The 22,553-nt window shown below is 40.6% G+C and overlaps 1 protein-coding gene across 9 annotated transcripts in view; it reads left to right on the top strand.

Moving 5' to 3' along the window:
• Nucleotides 1-22,553, top strand: part of mef2aa (myocyte enhancer factor 2aa) — a 61,108-nt gene that overhangs the window by 15,069 nt on the left and 23,486 nt on the right. For all 9 annotated transcript variants that reach the window (XM_070831516.1, XM_070831514.1, XM_070831520.1 and 6 more), the window contains exons 2-3: nucleotides 5,233-5,445; nucleotides 14,390-14,593. In XM_070831516.1, coding sequence (XP_070687617.1) covers nucleotides 5,392-5,445; nucleotides 14,390-14,593 — 258 coding nt within the window. In that variant the 5' untranslated portion in view covers nucleotides 5,233-5,391. The remainder of the gene's footprint in view (nucleotides 1-5,232; nucleotides 5,446-14,389; nucleotides 14,594-22,553) is intronic.

Here is a 22,553-nt window from a genome sequence, read left to right as displayed (position 1 = left end):
TTTGAGTTCGATACACTTTAGAACGTTGTCATGGATTATTGTACAGAACCCTCATATCAATGCACATCAGATTACCGTGTGAGGCTGCTGTATCCTCAGAAAATGTAGTTCTGTCATGACCATGTTGTTTCAATGTATGTTAACTCGTGTTGTGAAAGCTGTGATTCATTCTTATGTAACTGATGGATTGTTTGAATAACAAGGAAAGGTCTCTGCCTACTAATTGTAAAGTGAGTGGCTGAGAGCAGCGTGAGCACGTCGTACAGCCTGTGTAATGATCCTTCCAGTAAACATAATAAGCACACAGAGTGAAGCCTCAAGAGATGAGCCTCTGTTGTTGTTTAGTCTCGGACTTAGTCAGGATGGTAATAAGGGGAAGGATCAGAGGGGAAGGGTGTCCCCAAGGTGGTCCCTCCCTTTCTTCCTCCACTCTGCCTGTCCCCGGCTCCATCTGACTCCCCCACAGAGGGCATGTAGAAGGGTCCTGAATAACAGGAAGTGGAGGGGCAGGAAGTTGAGGCTTGTCTGCCCACAGCCTGTGGTAGGATACAGAGGCTAACGCTGCCTTGCACAGGAAGCACAACTGTCACGGCTATGCTCAAGACTTTGGCCGCTGTCCATCACCTTCAAAGAAGTGGAGGCGTGCTCGCCACACATGGTGGGTGCTTCTTTAACACAAGCCAGATAAGATAAATTTTTGAATAACCTTTAATACGTTAGATTTTTTTTTTGGACACTTGAGATGTAGACTGAAAAATCCAATAGTGGTGTAGATTTAGTTGGTACAGTTTTATTCCATTACAAATGTACAGAGGAACTATGGCCTCATTTTGTGTTCATTAGGTAAACCCTGCAACATAAATCTACTTTGCAGTTTTAAGGTACCTTTTATATAGGACAACAGTTGAGGGAGTAATGCCTCAACTTTGCGTGGAGCAAACACAGGCTTACAAGCAGAGAGGGAGGAGGACACGCTGGATCCAGTAATTACACTGGGAATTGAGCATGTTTTATTGATTGTGAAAGGGCCAGGCCTGTCACCAAGCCTCCCAGTGTCTCCATGGTGTGTCTTAAGGGAGGAGCAGGCAGACTGGCCCTCCTGTCTCTTGACCAGTCTCACACCTCGTCATGGAGGATCAAGGTGGCTCTGTTTGGAAATGATTGCAATGATTAGTTACTTTTATAGAAACTGTGTGTTCCAAAACTGCATGTGTAGTTAACAGAAGGTGCAGTATGGCATAGACTCGTTCTGTTAGACATGTCATATTGACTTTATGTCAGGCTGATGTGGTCGCTCCTATGGCGACATACTGTTTGCGCATTGATTTATGTGTTACAAATGTTTGGTAAGCAACTTTCAGAAGTGCTGGACTGGTTTATATCAAATTGGACCAGGTGTATTGTATCAAGGTCTTTTAAAACAGTATTTGAAGCACATTGGATGTACAAACTAAGGATGCTGATCTGATACGTTTTTTTTTTGTTTGTTTTTTTTACAAAATGTAAGATTGGCGATCTGCGTAGAATTTATTAAGAAATGCTCAAGCGAACATGAAGCTATAACTACAGATCACTTCTTAAATACAAGTAAAGTCGAACGTGCTTTTTAGGCTTGTACACATTTGTTGTCTCATTGTCTTACGTTATTTGGAAGGTTTATGAAATTGCAAAATTTCAATGTATCGACCTCATAACAACAGACAGACCATACCATAACATTTCGTATAGCAGATGTCGCACAGTTTGTGCTGTAGGACCATTGGTGTTGTGAACAGGTACAAACCTTACAAATAGCTCAGAGCTTCTGTGAGCTCAGATGTTCAGACCCGATGCTGCACTCATTGTCCTCAGTGCATCCACACAGAAAAGGCTTCCCTTAGTGTAATTACATGGTACTCAATCTGTTTTCCCAGACCAAAAATAACCTGTTAGGCACCGTAGCTCATCCAATAGTGTTTTTTTACCTCTAGTTTCTAAAAGTTTGTTGTTGATCAGCTGTAATGCCAGTTTCTTCAAGCATTGTTAAACATGTAATAAAATGTATTCCACTATCCAAAGATGAAAAACAACCTCATGACCATCACATCACATTGAAATACTTTAATCGTGCAGCACATGTAGAAAGTTGCAGAAGTATCGGTGGTAGCTTTCAGCACATTAACTTACTGCTTTAAATGAGTAGAGGGTAACAGAAAACTGCATTTAATTTGTGACATTTGACCAATACCTGATCTGCTTAACAAAGTCAGTTTTGGCGCCAAGATCCGATCCAACAAATCGAATTGATGCTTCCCTCGAACAAACAAGGTTAATGACTCTTACTCTGCCTGTCATTATATGCAGAATTATATATATGACGTATTAAGGAGGGGCTTTTGCAGTCGAGTCGAAGTTGCCTCATAGCCTCGTGTTGTCCTGCTCCTGCTTCCAGGCTCAGTTTGTCCCCTTTCCTTTTCTCTTTTTTATATTTATCTCTTTGTCTCTGTTTCCTACACACATGTATACACACACATCCATACAGACACACAAAGAGCACATGATTTAGGCCATAAACAGATACTCTGTCTCGTTCTAACACTTAAGAGAAGTCAGAGTGTCATGCACAAACATGTCCTCTGCTACAATACAGACGTTGTTCTCGTTGGTAATCTGACCATCTTCTGACATGTCTATTGGGGTTGTGGTGCCAGCTGAAAATTTCCCACTTAGTTCTGGGGATTGAAATTGTTTTATTTAATCTACAGTGGAGTATGTTGTGATATGAGCAACTGCAGCATTAGACTAGAGGGATTATTCAAATTCTGAAAATTAATTTTTGTCAGAAAGATGTTTCAGCTTTCGAATAACTTCTGATGAATGCGGACACTAAGTTGGGAGCGCGGCACACCTGCAGTCTGAAGGCCCTCTCAGCTTGTCATTTCATATCTGTGTAAGAGAAATGTCATGACACAGTCTATTATGCCTCTAGACTTGAACTGTCCCGCTGTGACAGCTTGTCTGTATAAAGAGAGGAAAAGATGTGCGCATGTGTGTGTATATGTGAGTGTCTCGATTCTTTCTGATATATGGTTTCACTGGACTTTTGTAAAATGAGCAAGACTGCAGCATTTTGGAGGAGCAGATCATTATTGTAGATGTGAAGCACTGCTTATACTAATTTTACATTTATGAGCATTCACAAACGAATGCCTCAACAGATGATTACAGATTAGGTCACCATAGATAAGCTCCTCTAAACCAGCACCAGATTCATACATAGGCACACTCAAGATTGCTGGTCTTTATATTAACTTAATAAACACACAGTGAATTGACCAGCATACCTCCCATTCCAGTAAATTCACTGAAGGTTTCAATATTATATAAACACAACAAACCTTTACGAAACTCTCAAACTTTCAATTGCTTTCAACGAGGCTCAGGTATGTCCTTGGAGGAGCTGAACCCCTCCCTGACCTCCCTCCAATTCGAACACTGCTCTCTGTGTGTGAATAAAATGGTGAATGAACGAGAACATCATCATTCTCCTAGGCTTGCTGTGATGTGGTTTGGGGAAATTCTTTGTGGGGGTTCAAGCGGTTGCCTTCTTGGCCCAGACAGCCGTGCGTGGGTAGTTAGCGAGGTGATCTCAGTAAAGTTTGCCTTCAGTGGAGCCCCGATTCAGACAGCCAGACACCATAATGCCAGTCCATCTGTAACCCATAATGACTGTGTGCCACTGGAACTGGTCATTTTCGTTTTCACTGCCAATTCGGCCCCTGGCTTGCTCGCCTCACAACTGCTGACTGCATCTAATGGCCTGAGTTGTTAACCTTTCTACATTTGCACTCATAGGGGAAATGCAGTTGTTTAGACATTTTCTATTTGCTGGGTGTAAGTGATGGATGCCCCTCCAGGGAGGGGGCTATATCTCTTCTCGCAGAGAAGCACAGACAGGACAGAGTTAGATATTCCCTGGGGAGCAGCGCAGTCTGATCCACTGGCCAGGTTACAAGCTCATGTGGGAATATAGCCCCCACCGCCCTCACCCCCCATGGCTTCTCATTCAGCCCAGGAGATTTCGGCTACTGTCAACCCCAGACTAGGTGCTCTCTTAATCATTTTAAGCGCACGGTTGGTATCAGGACGGGTCAGCTTAGAAGGAGTAAGGAAATGTTGCTGTTCTGTCTCTGCAGGCAGTGGAAGATAGACAAACTTTTTTGCTGATGTAAACTTAGCTCTATCATAACATATAAAAAAGAAAATACAAGTTTGACATTTTGGGAAATAGATGTATTCGCTTTCTTACCTAGAGTTGATGAAATGATTTATACTAGTCTCATGATTGTATGGTAAAAATTAAGCTTAGGCTTAGCACAAAGACTGGAAACAAAGCTAGCCCGGCCCTGTCCAAAGGTAATAAAATCTGCTGGCAGCAGTTACCAATTAACACATTACATCTTGTTTGTTTAATCCATACAAAAACAAAAGTGTAAAAACAACAATTTTCCATTTTATGGTTATGCACTGGATTATTTTTTGGCTAGAACTACCTGGTACATAACTGCCCATAAAACAGGGAAGTATCACTTTATGCTTTTTTTTTCACAGATTAAACAAACAAGATATAACATGTCAGTTATTGAGCTTTAGAGGTGCTGGTATGTGTATTCTGTGATTGTTGGACAGAGCCAGGTTTGCTGTTTCCAGTCGGTGTGCTAAGCCTAGCTACCAGGTTTTTGTATTTGATTGGCAGATATGAGAGTGGTGTTACTTTCCATCTAACTCTGCAGAAGTGTATTTCCCAAAATATTCCTTTAGAGTATTGACTTTTAACACAGCCTTTAGAATGAACAAATGATTCACCATTAATGGTTCCAAACAGAGGTAAAAGTGTTTTGATTATTTAGATTATTTTGGAGAGTTGGTGTCACCAGCGCTTATTGTCATTGTCTGCATGTATGAGTTCAATCATGTACAGTTCAATGCAACTAGTAAGTGAGTTTTGCACAGTATAGCTGCTGCCCTGTAAGCTTGAAGCCGTCTTTCATTGACCTCTGCTGTGGTTCAAGTGCAGCAGCCAAGCAGATAAGGTTTACACCATGTGGGTCTCATACTTTCTGAATGTGCTTGAGAACAGAAAACAGAGCCTCCGGTGCTTTGAAGTGCCTAAAGAGACATTGTTGAGTGTCAAGTTAACTTTCTGTTCCCCCCTCTCTCTGTCTTCTGTCTTCTGTTTTTGTCCTCTTGCAGATTGTGGTGTGGTCTGCTGAAGAGCATATTGCGAAGAAAGAAGAAAGAGAGTATACAAGAAGAGTGACTGTTGCACGATGTGCTAGGAGAGTGGGAGAAGAAATCGTGTTGTTTTTCTGATATTGTTGAGGTGTCAGAGAGACCGGAAAGGACGCAGGCATGGGGCGGAAGAAGATACAGATCACCAGGATCATGGATGAGAGGAACAGGCAGGTGAGTGTCAATATTTGATATGTATTTATTTAAGTTTGTATCTGGAGCACTTTTTTGAAGGTTCAAATACAGTTTTTTGAATAAATATTATTATCATACTAGGGCATTTCTTAGCTTGTTTTACAAGATGTCTGCTCTGTACCTATCTGAAGGTTACAGTCGTCTTCTATTTTCCTTTTTGCCTGGGACCAGAGTTCAGCAGCTGTCATGGTGTGCATGGATCTAAACAGACATACCTCCCTCCCTAAAGTCCCAGCCAGCTGAACAGGGACCATGACATTTCTTTGTCAGTGCGGTCATATTTACAGACATGATTCCCCTGCCACCCTGCAATTTCAGCCAGAGAAGTTGATGAGGCAGCAGGAGCACTGGGCTGCAGCGGGGGCCTCATGGCGTGGGAGTGAACTGAGGGTAGCGAGGAGCACAGCGGGCCGCCTGTGGCCTCCCCACACTGTAGGGCTTGTCCCCTGGCCTGGCAACATGGCTGGGCCCCTTCGCTGTAGCCCTATGTGTTTGCAGCTGTTTGGTAGTAATTAGGAGCAGCCACTGCACCACGGCACCCTCTCATTTGCAGGGTGGGTCAGCAGGACACACAGCACCCTTCTCTGCCTGCGCTGCACTGGTCCCTGCTAGCCGCAGAGATGGAGAGAGCTGGAATTCACTCTGTCTGCTCACGTTATATATAAACTCCTAAACAGCAAAACACTGTACAAAACAGCCTGGGTCTGTTTGAAACAAGAATAACAGGCTTGGATATCTATAGCAGGAAGGTTGGGTCCGTTTCTTTTTTAGCTATGCTCCTTTTGATTTAAGAGCTAAGTTGAGGAAGCGTTAGCACAGTTTTTGACGAATTATACCAATTAATGAAGACGCGTAGTTTTCCCGTAGCTAAATAGACCGCATCTTGTTAGCACTCCCTCAAAATATAATTTGCATTCTTTCACATATGGAACCACCTTTTTGCTGTGCACACAGAAATATAATGGAGGTACAGTAGTGCTTACTCTCCTGAGGGTATTAACATGATACGGTGCTAACCAATCCGTACTCTGACCCTGTCTCTGTCAGTTAGTGTGAGGCCAGCAGTTCAGCCAAGTGCAAAACAAAAATCCACACTCTGGGTGAATTATCAGTATAACGACACCTGGCTCTGGGTGGGATCCAAATAGGACAGCAGGAGAGGAATCACCCCTGTCTCCTTGCTAGTATCTACACTGCATGCATTGACCTGTGACATCATGGAAAAAAAGAGAAAATTACATGAAAACAGTTTGGCGACTGTTTGCCAGGTGAGCATGTTAACCCTTCAGATGATCCGTTCTTCATACCGCCTATATGAAAGGATAAAGGGAAGACATTTAGGTGTATTGTTTCACAGAAAAGTGGAGCTGCAGAGAGAGACGTTGCTTATTATTAATGTGTCTGCTTCAGATTTTAAATGTCTCACTGTATAATTTGTGAGAAAGTTTATCAGCTGAACACAGGCATTTCAGCTTGCATTTAGTTGGTTTTAGCTGGCTCAGCAGAGAATCTGTTATGACAATAGGCCACTGTGCTAAAATAAAGCTTTGGTATCAAGTGATGTATGCATGTGTATCTTTCTTTCTTTTTTTGTGGGCCATGGAGCGCACAGTGCCATCTCCCTGGGGCGTGCTCCTAACCAAGGGGGAATAGCCATTAGCATATGGTCCCCATTGTCGGCAGACAATTTGAATCTTTATCTACGCCTCTCTGCTGCTAGCTATCCATACTAGCATTAAAATGAAAGAAGTCCTTAAGTGGGCTAATTAGATAGTATTGCTATATGGGATGTTGTGTGGGGACAACGGGGGCTCACTTACATTATCTCTACAAGTGCTTTAAGAGGGCTCTTAACCTTTCAGGATTTATAATACAGAGTGTGGCAAAGGCTGAGGAGGTCTGTAATGGCACAATCTATCAGGAATTGTGAGTGCAGAGTTTAGACAGACAGTGAACTTTGCTGATATGTTGTTTTTTTGTTTTTTTTTATTTTGCTCCATGTCATTACTTAACCTCGTGTAATGACAACTCATTTTCGTATTTCAGAATAATGAAGTGCATTGTGCAAAAGTGACAGGTAAGATAAGATAACAGTTAAAATATTGCACAGTTGCATACATCATGTGCAACTGAGACCTTTTTCTGCAGCTTTATGTTCACACAAAAGTGTGTGTCTCCTGTGTGGCCTCATAGAGGTGTACAGAATGAGAAATGAAGGCAGCAGAGGTCCTGTCATGCATACTGTAGGATGGTAAAGAGCCAGTTCCCGAGCCATGCCGTACATAAGTGATGGACCTACAACACAGCGACACAGTCATCAGCCAATGATGTGCTGATTTTAAATGAATGCTAGATAACGAACAGCAACAGCCCTGGTTGGTTGTCCTTATTTACAGTATTATCATTTTTTACCTTTTGAGTCATGGACAGATGCACACATATTCATCATACACTAATACATTTTCATCATCTCTATTTGTCTTTCTATCGTAGCCACACACACAGTGGAGTGGTGGTGAAATTTGGCCTTCAAAAAGAGGGGAGTATCTGTTGTGTTTTGACTTGACAGGGTTGGAACTCGTGAACTGCACAAAATAACAACAGCAGAGTGATTGTCACTGAGTGAGCACTTTCAGGGTCTTTCTCCTTCTCAAAGCAGCTGTCATGGTGTGCGTGGATCTACTGGGAGGGTACACATTAGTCTTGTAGGTTAGTGAAGGGAATAAGCTGGCGTAGCCTAGTGAACAGTGTCTAGTGACGTCCTCTGGATGCCATTAAGCAGGCTCACTGGGGGTAATTGCCCAAGTCATTAAAAGTTTGATGATTTTGCTGCTGGGTGGAGGGTTGCCTGCCCTTGCTGTTGCTCATTTTGGTTTTTATACTGGCACTTCAGATGCCTGTAGGCATGGAGCAGCTCTGTCCCTCTCTCTCTCTCACTTCCTCTCCAGGGAACAACACAGCGCATACCTCCCATTTTTTAGCCTTTACCATTCCTGAAGTTCTGAGTGGTTGTCATTATTTTTATGACAGGTAAAAAGCTTATTGATAGACCATGGACAGAAAAGAGGAACACTGTTAAATGTGACAGCCACTGCATATATTATCATTGTTCAAGATGATATGTAGTTTCCATAAAACTGTGCTGAAGCAGCAAAACATGAAGTTGGGTGATGATGATTGTATTTTTTCTGTTAAGTGTTACGGAAAAGATACCTTGTAATGCATCCCCAAAATCTCCCACTTTTAGATAATACAGAATTATTTACAATTTTATCACCACAGCACACTGTCTCTTATGACGGTTACAGTTTTCAATAAATAGAACAAATCACTTAATCTGGATCATTCTTGTTATTGATTAGAGATATTTCTAGGAAACCTACTTAGGCTTTGTTAACGAGCATGTCATCCACTCGACTAAACAGGATCAGTCACAGCTACTGTAGGTTTCAAGGTCAATTCCACCCAGTGGACAAGGCCTTTGTGCCCTCAGTTGTCCACATGGGGGTCCTGGGGCTGTCCTCTCTCCCAATGAGAGCTGATCCAGGCAGACAGTCGTGGTGGCCCTGGCCTGTCTCCCAGGCCTGCACTCTCTGGCACTGCGTAGCCAGGGCAGCAGCCACAGGGCCTGGGTCACTCTGCCAGCTGGTGCCAGACCTCTCTGACTCTGAAGCCCGCTCTCATGTCTGCCATGGGTGCTGTCAGAGGTGACATGAGGTTCTAATAAGGCCGCTAGCTCCTCACCCCTCTGAAGGTGTTAGTGACTCAGGCATCTCCTGCCATGGCCCAGTCACAGCTGCACTCTGAGTCCCAGATGTCTTGTTTGTCATCTTGGCACCTCTGCCTGAGGACAGACATTGATAGACCTTATGATTGACACATGAACTCGGCATGTATGTGTGTGTCTGGGTTTGTTGTAGCATATGTTATTATATACTATACGATTTTTTGTGGCAGGGTCTGTTTTGTGTAGGATGACAATGTTAAACCAAAAACTGAATATAGCAGTTGAAGCATGACTGACATGCACATATGCTCACGCTACAGAGTTTTAGATGCATTTATCTCAGGACACACTCAAGTTAACATTGCATTTGGCACACCCAGCTACCATGTAAACGAAAATCTGTTAACTTTGCTCAGCATGTTTACCAACTCAGCCAGCTTGTGATTATTTTATTTCACGAAGCAATTAGAATTAGTAAGCCCAGTTTCTCAAGAAGACAAATGTCCTTGTTCTAAAGTGCTTTTATTTCACCTTGAGTTTTATTTTACCAGTTCCTAAGAATGTAGATTTCGATCAATAACCACTCCAGAACTTGCTTATTTAGGCAAATAGGGTGAACCTGCACTGTCTCTTAGGGGGATATTGCACAGTTTTCTCTGCTGCTAATATGATTGGTGGATTTTGACAGAAACATATTGCATAGTGCAGCTCGAAACACTTTGTGGGCTTTTTAGCTTGCATCTAAAATTTGTACCCAAAGTGTAAAAAGTCTGCATAAAAGAACTGAATTACCAAGTTCAATTAAAGCTCAGTAAAAACATCTTATGGAGGTGGGACACTTGGGAAGAAGTTGGAAATGTAGAAAGTGTGAATTAGGAGCAGAATTACCATCTCATCTTGACATTGTGAGAGCTTCTTAAAAGGTCAGGGTTTTCAGCCTGACATAGTCTAAATGAAGTGCTGGTGTAGTCACTGATCTGTCTGGTATTGTGTGAGCTGTTATAATGACCTTATCAAAAGCAGAGAAAGTTGGAATCACTCCAGTTTATTGGAAGTTTAAATGTGACCTCCCTTCTCTTTTGTCCTGACATTTGATTTCACAGAACTGCTGTAAGATGCAGTGGTACAGTTGTACAACACAGTTTTACAACACCAAGGCTAACCCTGTCATTGTAAATTACATGAATTAGTCAGGAACCTAGACTACATGTGCACCACATCTTACTATAGGAGCGACTCAGATTTTTTTGAACCACATTTAGTGTCTTTGTGGGTGTCTTTGACTTGGTGAACCATAGGACAGCTCCGCCAGTGAACCTCCCACTTGACCTCAAGGATGTCTGTGGTTTTCCACAGTCTCAACAGTCACCCCAGAGAAGATGGGGGTGGATGGAGGTTTTATGTTGGTCTTAACGCTCAGGGCTGTTTTGTGTCACGACTTGTGTTACGTATTCTAAAAACTAAAAAGTAGATAAAAATGTACAAAACACCCTCCTTCTTTCCCTATGAAAGGTAACTCCAATACAGAAAGAGTACACAACTAAAATTCTTATGAGTAATGTGGTCGTCACCTTTAATGGCAGTGGGAGCAGCAGCTGGCTTTTGTAGAGGTGCTGTGTCTCGGGCTGGGGCAAGGACCAAGTCTCAGTGCTGCTGCTGAGATTGAAATGAAGCGGTGCCTGGGTCAGCAGCCCTGCACTCAGCACTCTGCCATGCATCCAGGTGGAACAAAGTCCTCGCTCAGCGTCTCATCCTGGGCTTCCTGCTGAAAGGTGACATCTCCATGGCTTAACAGCCACATTCATCTGCTAAAGAGCATACAATTTGTTAATCATTTTCCCACATTTTCCGTGCCTTCCAGTTGGTTAGGCAAACAAACACATATGCAAGCAGGCAAATGAGTGAGTGGGCAGCCCTGGTGTTTAGTCAGAGCAGACTAGTATCAGCTGGGTAGAACTGCAGGTGCTCTAAGTGGGTAGAAACAGACCTGAGACTCAAATAATATCCCCTTGTTGGCCTCCATGCAATGATCCATCTTGAGAAAATCATCAGGATGACACTTACAAAACCAGAATGCTCTTTCTGCACCTCCAAACATGTCATTTGGTTCAGCTTCTCTTGTATTTAAACCTTGTCATTTCAAGACATGTCGTTTTAGAATCTGGTTTGTCATATGAGCTCGAGTAGCATCGCTGCATTGAATAGAAAATGACACGAAGACAGGCTCCGCCATGTCTAGAGCAGGAATAATGGTCCTGTGTAATTACCTGTAGTGTGGAAGATTTGAAATACATTTATCACAGTTGGAGTGACCCCACTGTATCAGCAGTTACATAGACACTATGCAACACATAGGATTATAAAGCATTATACCAGTTAAAATGAGGGTATAGCCGCAAGCTGTGACCAATTAAAGTTGAACAAAGCCAGCTCATCTGCTCAACTCCTCTCTTAGTAGGTCAGTGAAATTGATGGAGAATACAGACACATGAACTCCTCTGTGGCTCTGAGCACAGCTTGTGCAAGCACATTCACAAGCCAAGTTGTATAATACACATTTAACAAAACACATGCACTAAAGAAAAACATGATTCTGAAGCCATATTTTCAAATATACAAATTTCAAAACTATTTTCTGAAAACAACCATTACAAAACCAGAAAGCGCATTTCTGTCCTCCCTCCTTGTGACTGATGTTTTTTAGTTTGAGAAATGACTGTAATATACTGTAAAGAGGTGGTGTAACATAATGACATGTGTGTATGGGTCTGAAGCAACCACAGAGACAGAGCAGCAGAGATACAGGACATAAAGTCACTTTGCAGAGAGGGTTGCGTTACCACAGGAGTGATGTATGACCTGAAGTCCCATCTGAGGGCTCATGTAACAAGGCTTATGCTGCACTACAGAGATAGCTTTCCGTATATGGAGTCAGGGGCTACAGTAATGTATGGACCCCTGTTGTTGCCAAAGCTCTGACTCAGCTCGCTGACTCGTGCCTCTAACCCTGACCTCTGTCCTGATAACTAGACATTTCAGACATGCACTATGTCATTGCAATCATTCCTAAAGGAGGAATGATCTTGTTATCTGTCACCTTGGTTACAGTAACATTGTAATATAATGAGACCGTTTATACTGTATAAACAGTATTTGCTTTTCACACTTAGCGTAACTCTACTCAGAAGAAAACATTTTCAGTATTACAATGTCAATGGTGAAAATACATTTACTCCATTGCTTTACAAGTAACATTTGTAGGTACCTCTATTTTTAGTTTTATACCACAGCATTTATCCAAAAGTTACTTTGCAGATTGAGATTTTACCTACAAAACATGTTGATGTACAATCTTTTGTAAATGCAGCTACTTAAAACATAGTATTCTTACACTGTGATATTACTACTTTTACTTAGCTAAATGACATTTTTTTCTGATATTATTTTGAATAATTGTGACAAACTCTTTTTGGGACCATTAACACTATTCTTAATACCCACCCAATCTGCTTCTCATGATGCTTCCTCAGAGACCTTTCTCCATTTTTTCTTGACAAGATTGTGATCATTAGAGCACACATCTCACCCCCTTCCTATGACCTATCCATCACTGTCACTTGCTCTGCTGTTTTTAACCAGTTTGAGCCTGTGTCTCTCTCTCCCCCCTTAAGAAAATTATTGGTTGTATGAAACCTTCAACGCAACCCACAGATGTTGTTCCCCCATGCTTTTCGGAAGAGATTTCAGAGACTATTGGATCAAACATCAAAATAATTACAACAATAATGGTCTCACTTCAGGTGCACCAGCTAATTCTAAGCATGCAGTAGAGCATGCTGGACACCTTCAGCAATGTGTTGACATTAAAATTACTGCTCTTGAGTGGTTCAGGTCTTACTTGTTTGACAGATGTTTTTCTGTCAGCTTTGGTGCCCTCCTCAGTGACTCTCCCTTGTGGAGCCCCTCAGGGTTCTATTCTTGGGCCAATTGTTTTTTTTCCTTTATCTACTCCTCTTAAGATCCAAAATATGGCATCTCTTTCCATTGTTGTACAAACGACACCCAAATTTACCAGCCTTGAAAATGAAAGATGCAAACTCTTTAAAACCATTGTTGGACTGTCTCAAGGACACCAAAGCTTGGGTGACCTTATTTTTTTTTACCTTTAATGAGAGAAAATAAAACTTAAGTCCTGATATTTGGACGAAGTAGAGCCTGTGATGCCCCTCATATGGGCCGCCTGTTATCCTGAAGCCATATGTTAAACCCAAATCTGCATGTGATGATGGACAGTGATTTTAAATTGCACAGATAATTCAACAATCAAATCTATCTTTTCCCAGCTGAGACTCAAGTAAGGTCAAGTCATTTTTACCATTTAGTGATTCTGAAAGCTTTATACATGATCATATCTTGACGTGACTTGACTACTGTAGTGCTCTTAATGTTGGTGTTAGCCAGGCCTCTGTCTCACACAAGCAACCAGTCCAGAACGCTGCAGCTCATTTTTTAACAGGAACGCAAAAGCAAGACACACATTTGCCTTTTACTGGCCTTCCTTCACTGACTCCCTGTGCATTTTAGGATTGATTTTAAGAATTTATTGTTATTTATTGTTAGCTTACAAATTATTAAATAGGTTAGCTCCAACCTTTTCCTCTGACCTGTTACAACCATACGTCCCATCAAGGTCACCCAAGTCCGCTGACCAGTTTCCTCTGGTTGTCCCAAGATCGAGGTTGAAGCACCGGAAAGATCAGGCATTTGCAGTTGTAGGACCTAAACTCTGGAGCGAGTTACCTCTGCATGTAACGCTGGCCCCCTCACTGCCTGTTTTTAAATCTTGCCATAAGAAGTATTTCTATTTCTTGACTTTTAACTCAGTATGAGACCTGCCTTTCTTCTTCTTATGGTCTTGTTTCTTTTATCATTTTTCTGCCCTTTTTGTCTTTTAAATTGGTCTATGTGTTTCTATTGTACTGTTTATATTTTTGCTATTCAGATTGTACAGCACTTTGGTCAACAGTTGCTGTTTTTAAATTTGCTTTATGAATAAATTTGGATTGGAGTGGATTGAAACATTTACATATGTGGAAATTGCATGTAGATGTACAAACGTATATTTTGTTTCACTTGACTTTGATCTTCTTTTTAATGTCTCTGTAATGGATGGTTTTGTTTTCTGTGTGTTCTCAGGTTACCTTCACAAAGAGGAAGTTTGGTCTGATGAAAAAGGCCTATGAGCTGAGCGTACTATGTGACTGTGAGATAGCCCTCATCATTTTCAACAGCTCTAACAAACTGTTCCAGTATGCCAGTACAGACATGGACAAAGTGTTGCTGAAATACACAGAGTACAACGAACCCCATGAGAGCAGAACCAACTCTGACATTGTAGAGGTGAGTGAGTGTCGCCTTCTTACTTTGTGAGGAAAAACTTCTTTCACGTCATGCCTTCTCCGTCACTGTGATAAAGCATATTTTCTCTTTTTTAGGATTTCTCTTACAAAACCTATATTTAGATTTAGCAGATTTTAGATGATTGTTTTAGAACTGGATTCAGATTATTAAATACATTTACTCTGTGATAACTGTAGGTTTAAATGCTTTGTGAATTCTCTAAGGGTAATATTTGAAGCAAAAAAGAGTGAGGAACAAGTAACCGTTTCCTAATGGTCACCATACAGATAGGACACAGGAGGTCTGCATTCTCTGATAAGTTCAGCTTCTCTTGTGCACATCAACTGACGTGGAAAACCTATCTCTGCACACACATGCTCATAGTAGCCACTGACAACCATTGCTGACTCTGTTTCCCATTGATACTGTACCTGGAGGGCTAAGTTCTCTGGCTATTCCTCATTACGCACCATCAGTTTGGCTATTGCTGCAGTGAAAATGCAGTGTTTAGTACATTCCATACTGCTCTATAAAACTCAACATGCACTTGGGTTTCCTGGCAGCTCCTGCATGCCCGGCGACTAGCGGAAGAGTAAGCCACTTGTTATGCCAGCATACAAAACTGTCAGCCAATAGTGTAAAAGCCAAAGTAAATGAGAATGATTAGGGTTGCATCCTGTTCCAATCTTTCATTGGCACACGTGTGGTTTTTCAGCTTATTCAAGATCTGCTTTAAGAGGCTGGTATCTTCATTCTCACTAAATGAAAGCATATACAATGTATGTTAATGCCTTTTGATAAAGTTACAACGCTACTAGTATGAAGTTGCATTAATTTTTATAGCTATTATTTAAAATACACTTAAACTAGTCTCTTCCGCACTGAGATTTTATTAGGCAATGTAGACTGCAGCATCACAATACTTTTACTGCCACCTGCCCACTAAAACATACAGCATTTTTATTGCTGCTGCCCAATTAAGAGACATTAAGGATTTAAGATGGGTGAGATTGAGAAATTTCAAGAATCCTAGCTTTGGAAAAGACTTTCACTTGGAGGAATTAGTGAAATTACATGCAGCATAAAGGAGTCAGCTGTGGCCCATTATCTTTTATTCATGCTGCTGCTGCTTGTGAATTACCTGCTTGGCAGAGCTGCAGAAGAGTGCTCTGGCATCCAGTAGACTCACGCAGTCACTCCTCCATCAGGGGCCCTCAGAGCAGAGCAAGGGCTCACCTGCATAAAAAATACATGGATACATTCCTCACTTACGTAACAGTGACCACAAATTTGTTTTTTGCCGTGACTCTGGAAGCCGCCTTATTTTAAACGAGCAAACACAACAACATCCCTTACCCAGAGTCATTACGGTGTTATTCATCTCAGACTGTTGTATCTCTATTTATCTGTGGTCTACTGATGTATGTTTATGTTTACAGCATGGTGTAACTGAAATGTACCTTGTGCACAATGTTGTACCAGTGGTCCCGTGCTGTTTTCCCACTTAGCCCTTCTGGCTACTCTCAAGGAAGCTGCCCCACTACACAAAGGGCGAGAACAAGCCACTGTTGTCCCCGCTCACTCGGCCAGCATCTTTGCAGACATGCACAAATCCCCCTCTGCCTGCTGGCTACATGGTCAAGGTTCAGAAATGAAGAAGCGGAGCAGAAGTAACCAACCCAATCCACTTACCAGCATCACCACACAACCCAACAGTTTCCTTGCTAGAGAGTCGGTCTCTGAGGTGGTTGATAATCTGTAAAGCTATGATTTGATCATATTTTAAGAGAAAATCCTAACCTGAGAGTGCCACTTTTGGTGAAGTCTTTTCAGGCTTTGTGCTTCTGCACAACTCTACAGTTGCACACTCCATGGAGGAGCTGATGCATTTGTATTGATGGGAAGAATCCACCCCTCCCCATTTATCTAATGAAATGGGCCTCACATGAGGACACTTACACTGGACACTTATCTAAGATTTTAAATTGTGTTAAACCAATCTTTGCCATGCAAACAATCATGTGCTCATTTGTCCGGTTTGGGAGGCCAGAGAAACCCTCTTCCACTTTTCATTGGGAAGATCGTTCCGTGTGAGAAACTAAATCAAAGGTCACATTCCTGCTCAGTAGTACCATCTGTAGATAAAGGCTGAGCTGTGCAGTGTGGAAGAACAGTCTCCATGTTTTCCACAGATGGATGCATGCCTGGGCCACAGTTTGATAACCCAGTGGAGGGCTATGGACTTTGTCTCAATCTTGGCTTGCAGTCCAAAGCAGAGCAGTAGGCTCAGATTTCTTCTGTGTGTGTTGTGGTGTGTGCCATGGTCTTACCAACACTCCAGGCGACAGGTGAACTGTCATATGAAATCTCTCTTTTTATGCATTCACCTACGTGCTACACAAACCCTCTTGATTTTTAAACATTTCTAAACAATATTATGGTGTAATGTCACCGATTTAGTTTTTCTTAGGTTATTTACTTAAAAAGATAATTATTTCTAGTATTATTTTCAGTAAGTGCTCACTCTCATAAAAATCAGCAGTTTTAGCTTAAGGTAAACTGTAGGTGAACTTCTTTCGAGGGCTGCATTTGCTGTATTTTTATTCTTCTGTGATGCAGAAGAGTAACATGACCAAATGTTAAATGTGGTATTTAAAATGGTTGTATTACTGTGAACCAAGGAGCATTCATGACTGAAGGTTTTATGGTGTTGTTCTTATTGTGCTTCGTATTGAGTTCTGTTTATACCACAAATGAAAATGCTGCCGTTAGTCATTAGATTAATCTAATAATATTTACTCTTCCTCCCCTCTCCACCAGTGGAGCTAATGAGATTTTGCTCATGCTCCTCTATAACCTCACACCGTTCTCCAGCACACAGAAAGATCACTGTGTCTCCAGGAGAAACCTTGAAATCAGATAGTAACTTCACAGGCATCATTTGGCATTTATCTGTCCTCTCTTTGAGCAATTCAATACAATTAAGGTATATGGTATGGATTAGGATAAATCAGGTTTGCAGGAGCACGGAATCAACATTAAATCAACACTTAAATGTAATCTTATAAAATCAGGCTTGTGAATAAGCTTTAACCCAATTTGAGAATGCAATTTTACTCAAATACCAATGCCTTGTAATTGTAAATAACTGGACTGCACCATATGCAAAGCATTGACTTTTCGCTGCTCTTTTTTCTAAATGTCTTTTACCCTGAAGATTTGTGCGAGTAAACAATCCAAGATCATTCATAGGGAAATTCTGCTTATCTTCCTCATAATAAATAGGGGTGGCCATTGTTAATGTGACTTGCGAAAAACAGACGGTTCCTTCTCTATTTATGAAGAACCAACCCGTCTCACAAGACCACTGCAGCAAGAGGAAATGAGCATAAGATTATCAGGTAATTTTCATTGGGTATTATTTCATGGTCTCTGTCAGCTGTTGTTATCAATGGAGCTGTATTAATCATTCAATAAGATATGTAAATTTTGACCATTACTGAATGTCAAAACCTGTTCTTTCCTCTGAATCACATTTATTTTGTGCGTGAATTTCACGACTGCCCTTTGCAGATTTTACTGTGACAAAAGCTACGTACACAGTCACAGCTTTGGGTTCAGTTTGTCGTCATGCTCCATATTCTGCATATTATTTTATTTACCGATGGAGACAATCATTGCATTAAGCAGTTCTGCTTTAAAAGTGCATTTTCAGCAACTTACAGCACAAAGAAAATACATGTTATTGCCAGTTATGGAATAAATCCCTTACAGTGCTTTGGGCTGAATGGGCACCAGGAGTTTCAGACAGGGGATGTTTATGTTGTCAATCAAAGGCTGAGCAGTGATTAAGACTCATTTCTATCTTAATGAATGCAAATTGGCACATCTGCTATGGTGGGCTAGCTGTCCAGACTCTTCAATTAGCATGATTGATCAATTATCCTCCTGCTGGTGGCTCACTGGAAATGGAGGCTGGGGAAGGGGTGGGGGATAGGAAGAAAGATGAAAGAGCATGAGAGGGAAAAAAAAAAGGAACAGAAAACTGTCCAAAACCTGCACTCAATAAATCGGATTCTTTATTTGATTAGACTAAAGGAATGATGGAATAGAATTTTACTTAAAGAGGGCTGTCACTCATAGACAGCGATAAGTATAATTAAAAAAGCTGTCTTTTTATCTTTGAACATTCTTTTAGACGGTATGTTAGATACGTTTCCAGGGTTGAAACCTAAAAAAGGCAGGTTAGAGATCAGAAGGTGATATTTCTCACATTAAAAGCGATATATGTATTCTGATTAGCAAAGTTAAGTTTTTAACGGGTTATATGGTTTTGAATAATAATCACGACTTTTTAAAATTCATCTGTTTTTTTTGGTTGCCATTCCCATTGTAATACATCAACTTTACATGAACAAAAGCACAATTTACATTTTAAACCTACGTCTGATTCTCCATCAGCAGATTTTCTGATCAGATATTCCTATGAGAACTGAGCCTCAGCCATGCAAATATTCAGTAGAACCGAACTCTTTCAACTCAGAGGTCTGTCGAGAGTATTGTGATGTGCAGCTTGTTTGTGCTTGTTTTAACAGTAAGCACAGATCTTTGAATATCAAAGCACACTGGTGAGTAGTAGCAGAGGCAGATTGTCCTGAGTGTGTACTTGTAATTGTGACACAAAAACATAACAGGATAGTCAAATGAAGCGCTGTCTGGCACATAGGGAAACTGTCAGTACTACTGTATTCTCTTATGCAATATTATTACAGTAGCTATAGTACAGCTAGCACTGTATGATGAAACTAGACTATTTGCATATTTAGTAAAACTCAAAAATACATTGATCATATAATAATGTGGAACAGCACTAACTGATACAAGCACGTGATTAACAGAAAAATTGACAGGTCTTCTGTCTAATAATTATCATATATAGTAACAATATAAAGATTCGGTGATTTAAATCAACCAGCAAAAATTCACTATATATAGTAAGTTTTGCATAGTAGACACGTGAAAATATCTATTTTTATAAAACACATCTTTTACATTGTTTGTGTGTGTGTGTGTGTGTTGTTTTACTTGTTACTCTGTGATGCCTGGTTCAACTCCAAGATAATAAATTATTCAGTTAACTCCAAACAACACACTAAATACAGTAACGTCCAGTTTCATTCTGGCAAACCTGCCAATGAAATTAGAAAAAAGAATGCACAGAAAAAGCTTCTCTACCTTTACGCATCTGTGCACCAGATTTTTGTTTTTTGTCCATTTTTGGAATAGCTCAGCCCTTGTAGACTTTAGCCCAGTAAAACCAACTATCCCTGACAGAAAGTCCTGCCAGTGCTAATTCAAAACAACAAATGTATTCTGGAACTTAAATAACTGACCAATATATGCCAAACTAAATTAATTCTAATTATTATTATCATCATTTCACTCAGTGTTATGAAAATAAAATAAGAAGACTAAATTACCAAGTCCACCAAAACAGCAAAGCAAAACGAAGGTCAGGGGCCCTTTCAGGTTGGACCAGACAGACAACACTCTGGGAACACCACAGTGCCCCCAGTATAAAGGGATACAGCAAATCTGCAGATGCATTGCCCTGTGTATGATACTAAATCTATTTTTTGGTGTATTTTCGGCCTATAGAATACAGTATTAAATGTTTGAAATAAGAGACAAAAACCATAGTTAAATAAATAAAGGAAAATAAGGTGTGATCTTATGAGCTCTTCTATGGAGCTCTTTGGTAACTTTTCATTGCTGTGGAAGCAATATTGTAATTTCAAAGATTCAGAGTTTATGCCGACCATTACAGTAGAGTTCTTGTATTTAATGAGTGACATAAGACGATAGCACTGTTGCATCAAGAAGGTTGCGGGTTTGAATCTGCCGCCTGGCTGGATGCAGTAGAAAGCCTGGGGCCTTTCTGTGTGGAGTTTTGAACGTTCTCCCCGTGCTTCCCTGGGTTTAAAACATGCTCGCTTTTCCCTACAAACCAGTGTTAATTAGACATGTTGTGTCTGCCATAGATTACAATTGTAACAAGTCATTGTCCTAGTTGTAAATATTTCCTTTTGTCTGACAAATCAAACAAAAAGCAGGTCTGTTCTTCAATGCCAATGGTGTCTGCCTCATGGTGTAGGAGTAAGGCAGGCTATTTAGGACAAACCTAGCTATTTCAAAAGTTTTCATGAATTACATATATTAACATATAAGTTAAGTGACTTCATTGTCAAGTCTTGATTACACTTAATATCCACCTCAAGTTCTTCACCATTGTATTTCTACTTCAGTGCTTCTCCCAACTATGCCATCATCATATTACCATTCTCCTTTCTGGTATTTCACCATAGTGCTCACAGCAGCAATGATGAGAAATCCCTTTTAAGCTAAATCAAATGTCATTGCTATTGACATAGACTTATTGGGTTGATGTTGATTTTTCAGGGCTTTCTAATATATATGAAATTTTCTGCCTGCCCATTTTTGATATTACAGAAAAAAAAAGTATGTGCACTTTTGGGCTCCTGTGATTTATTCAAGTGATATTGAAATGATTTTCCATATTTTCATTTTGACTGTAGGCCACACACAGTACTGTTGATTATCGTAAATATGATCGTATTACCATAAGTGTGATTACTATTATGGAACTTTTTTTTAAATTAATGGATGTGCACAATATCTGTGATACTGCTTTGTAATCAGGATGGGGTTTCTTCTTACGTACCCTCTGTATGCTGCCACATAAACTAAGCCTGTCAGTCAATCTGTTGTCTCTGGAGAGGATGGGCAGCCATTAATATGTGCTTCTGAAATCCTATTACCGCCTCTTCATTTGAGGCTCATATAAACACACCAGGATGTGAGCATGAGCTTGTTCCTCTTTCCTCTGTGCACAAAGTGTTTTGTGTACCTGAGAGCAGGCATTTAACCTTTGGGCCTGTGTTTTAGGCCAGGTCAGCTCCAGACCTAACTTGTGTTGCTAGTCAAAACAAACATGCTGGCTGTTCATACAGCACCAGCATCTATTTTCAGACTAGTGCAGTAGGACAAGTTAAAAATAAATAACTCACAAATGTTATAGTGAAAACAAAGAGAAAGCTTATCTTGGCCACAGGAATACTATACTTACAGTTATAGTATGAGGTTGCAATTGCATAGTAAGCCCTCATGAGTCTCACTTGCAGAGTAGAGAGATACCAATTAACAAGAAAAAATCTAAACTATAAGTTGTTTGTTGTTTAATGAATGTTCAACAATGCATTCAGATGCTTGTATGTATGAGTTATTTGGAAAAAAATGACTGTGGCACTGATCTTTCCAAAGTTTGGAACACCGTAGTGTAAATTCTACAGTTCATTTAATTTGTTATTACCCCCATCTTGGCATACAGCATTGCATCTTAACATTAATATCTCTGTTGAAGTGGTATTGGAGTAGTAACTGAGAGTTGTCTGAAAAGTCTTCTCCTGCCACCGTGAGTGAAGCAGTATTAATGGTTCTGTTGCGAGCAACATGCTGGGTTTCAAAGTGCCCCTTTTTATAGGACAAGGACTCCTTTTCCTCTGGGCTTTTAGTGAAAAAGGGTCACCAGTCCTCTTTTGTGGTTTTCTCAGTGTAATGAAACAGTTGTGGTAATGTTCATGCCAGTATATCACATACTATTCTGTAATACAGTATGTGTTCTGTGCTATAGAACTGAAACACAGTAAATGATATCTGATAGCTGTGTAATGGCCTTTGATTTGAACTGTGAAAATGGAGTTTGATTATTGGAATTAAATTTGTCATAAACTGCAGTATATCTGCTCTAAATGGGATTTTCTCCTGTAGGGCTATTCAACAGTTTTCTTTGAATTGCTGAATGGCTCACAGTAACTCCATTATCAAGAAATGCTTTTCTGTGCATTTTAGCCCATCACCCATCATGTATGATATCTCATTG

The sequence above is a fragment of the Pempheris klunzingeri genome, chromosome 5 (genome assembly GCF_042242105.1).
Source record: "Pempheris klunzingeri isolate RE-2024b chromosome 5, fPemKlu1.hap1, whole genome shotgun sequence".
Classification (NCBI taxonomy): domain Eukaryota; kingdom Metazoa; phylum Chordata; class Actinopteri; order Acropomatiformes; family Pempheridae; genus Pempheris; species Pempheris klunzingeri.
The sequence above is the reverse complement of the archived record's forward strand: the minus strand, read 5'-3'. Positions and strand labels throughout refer to the sequence as shown.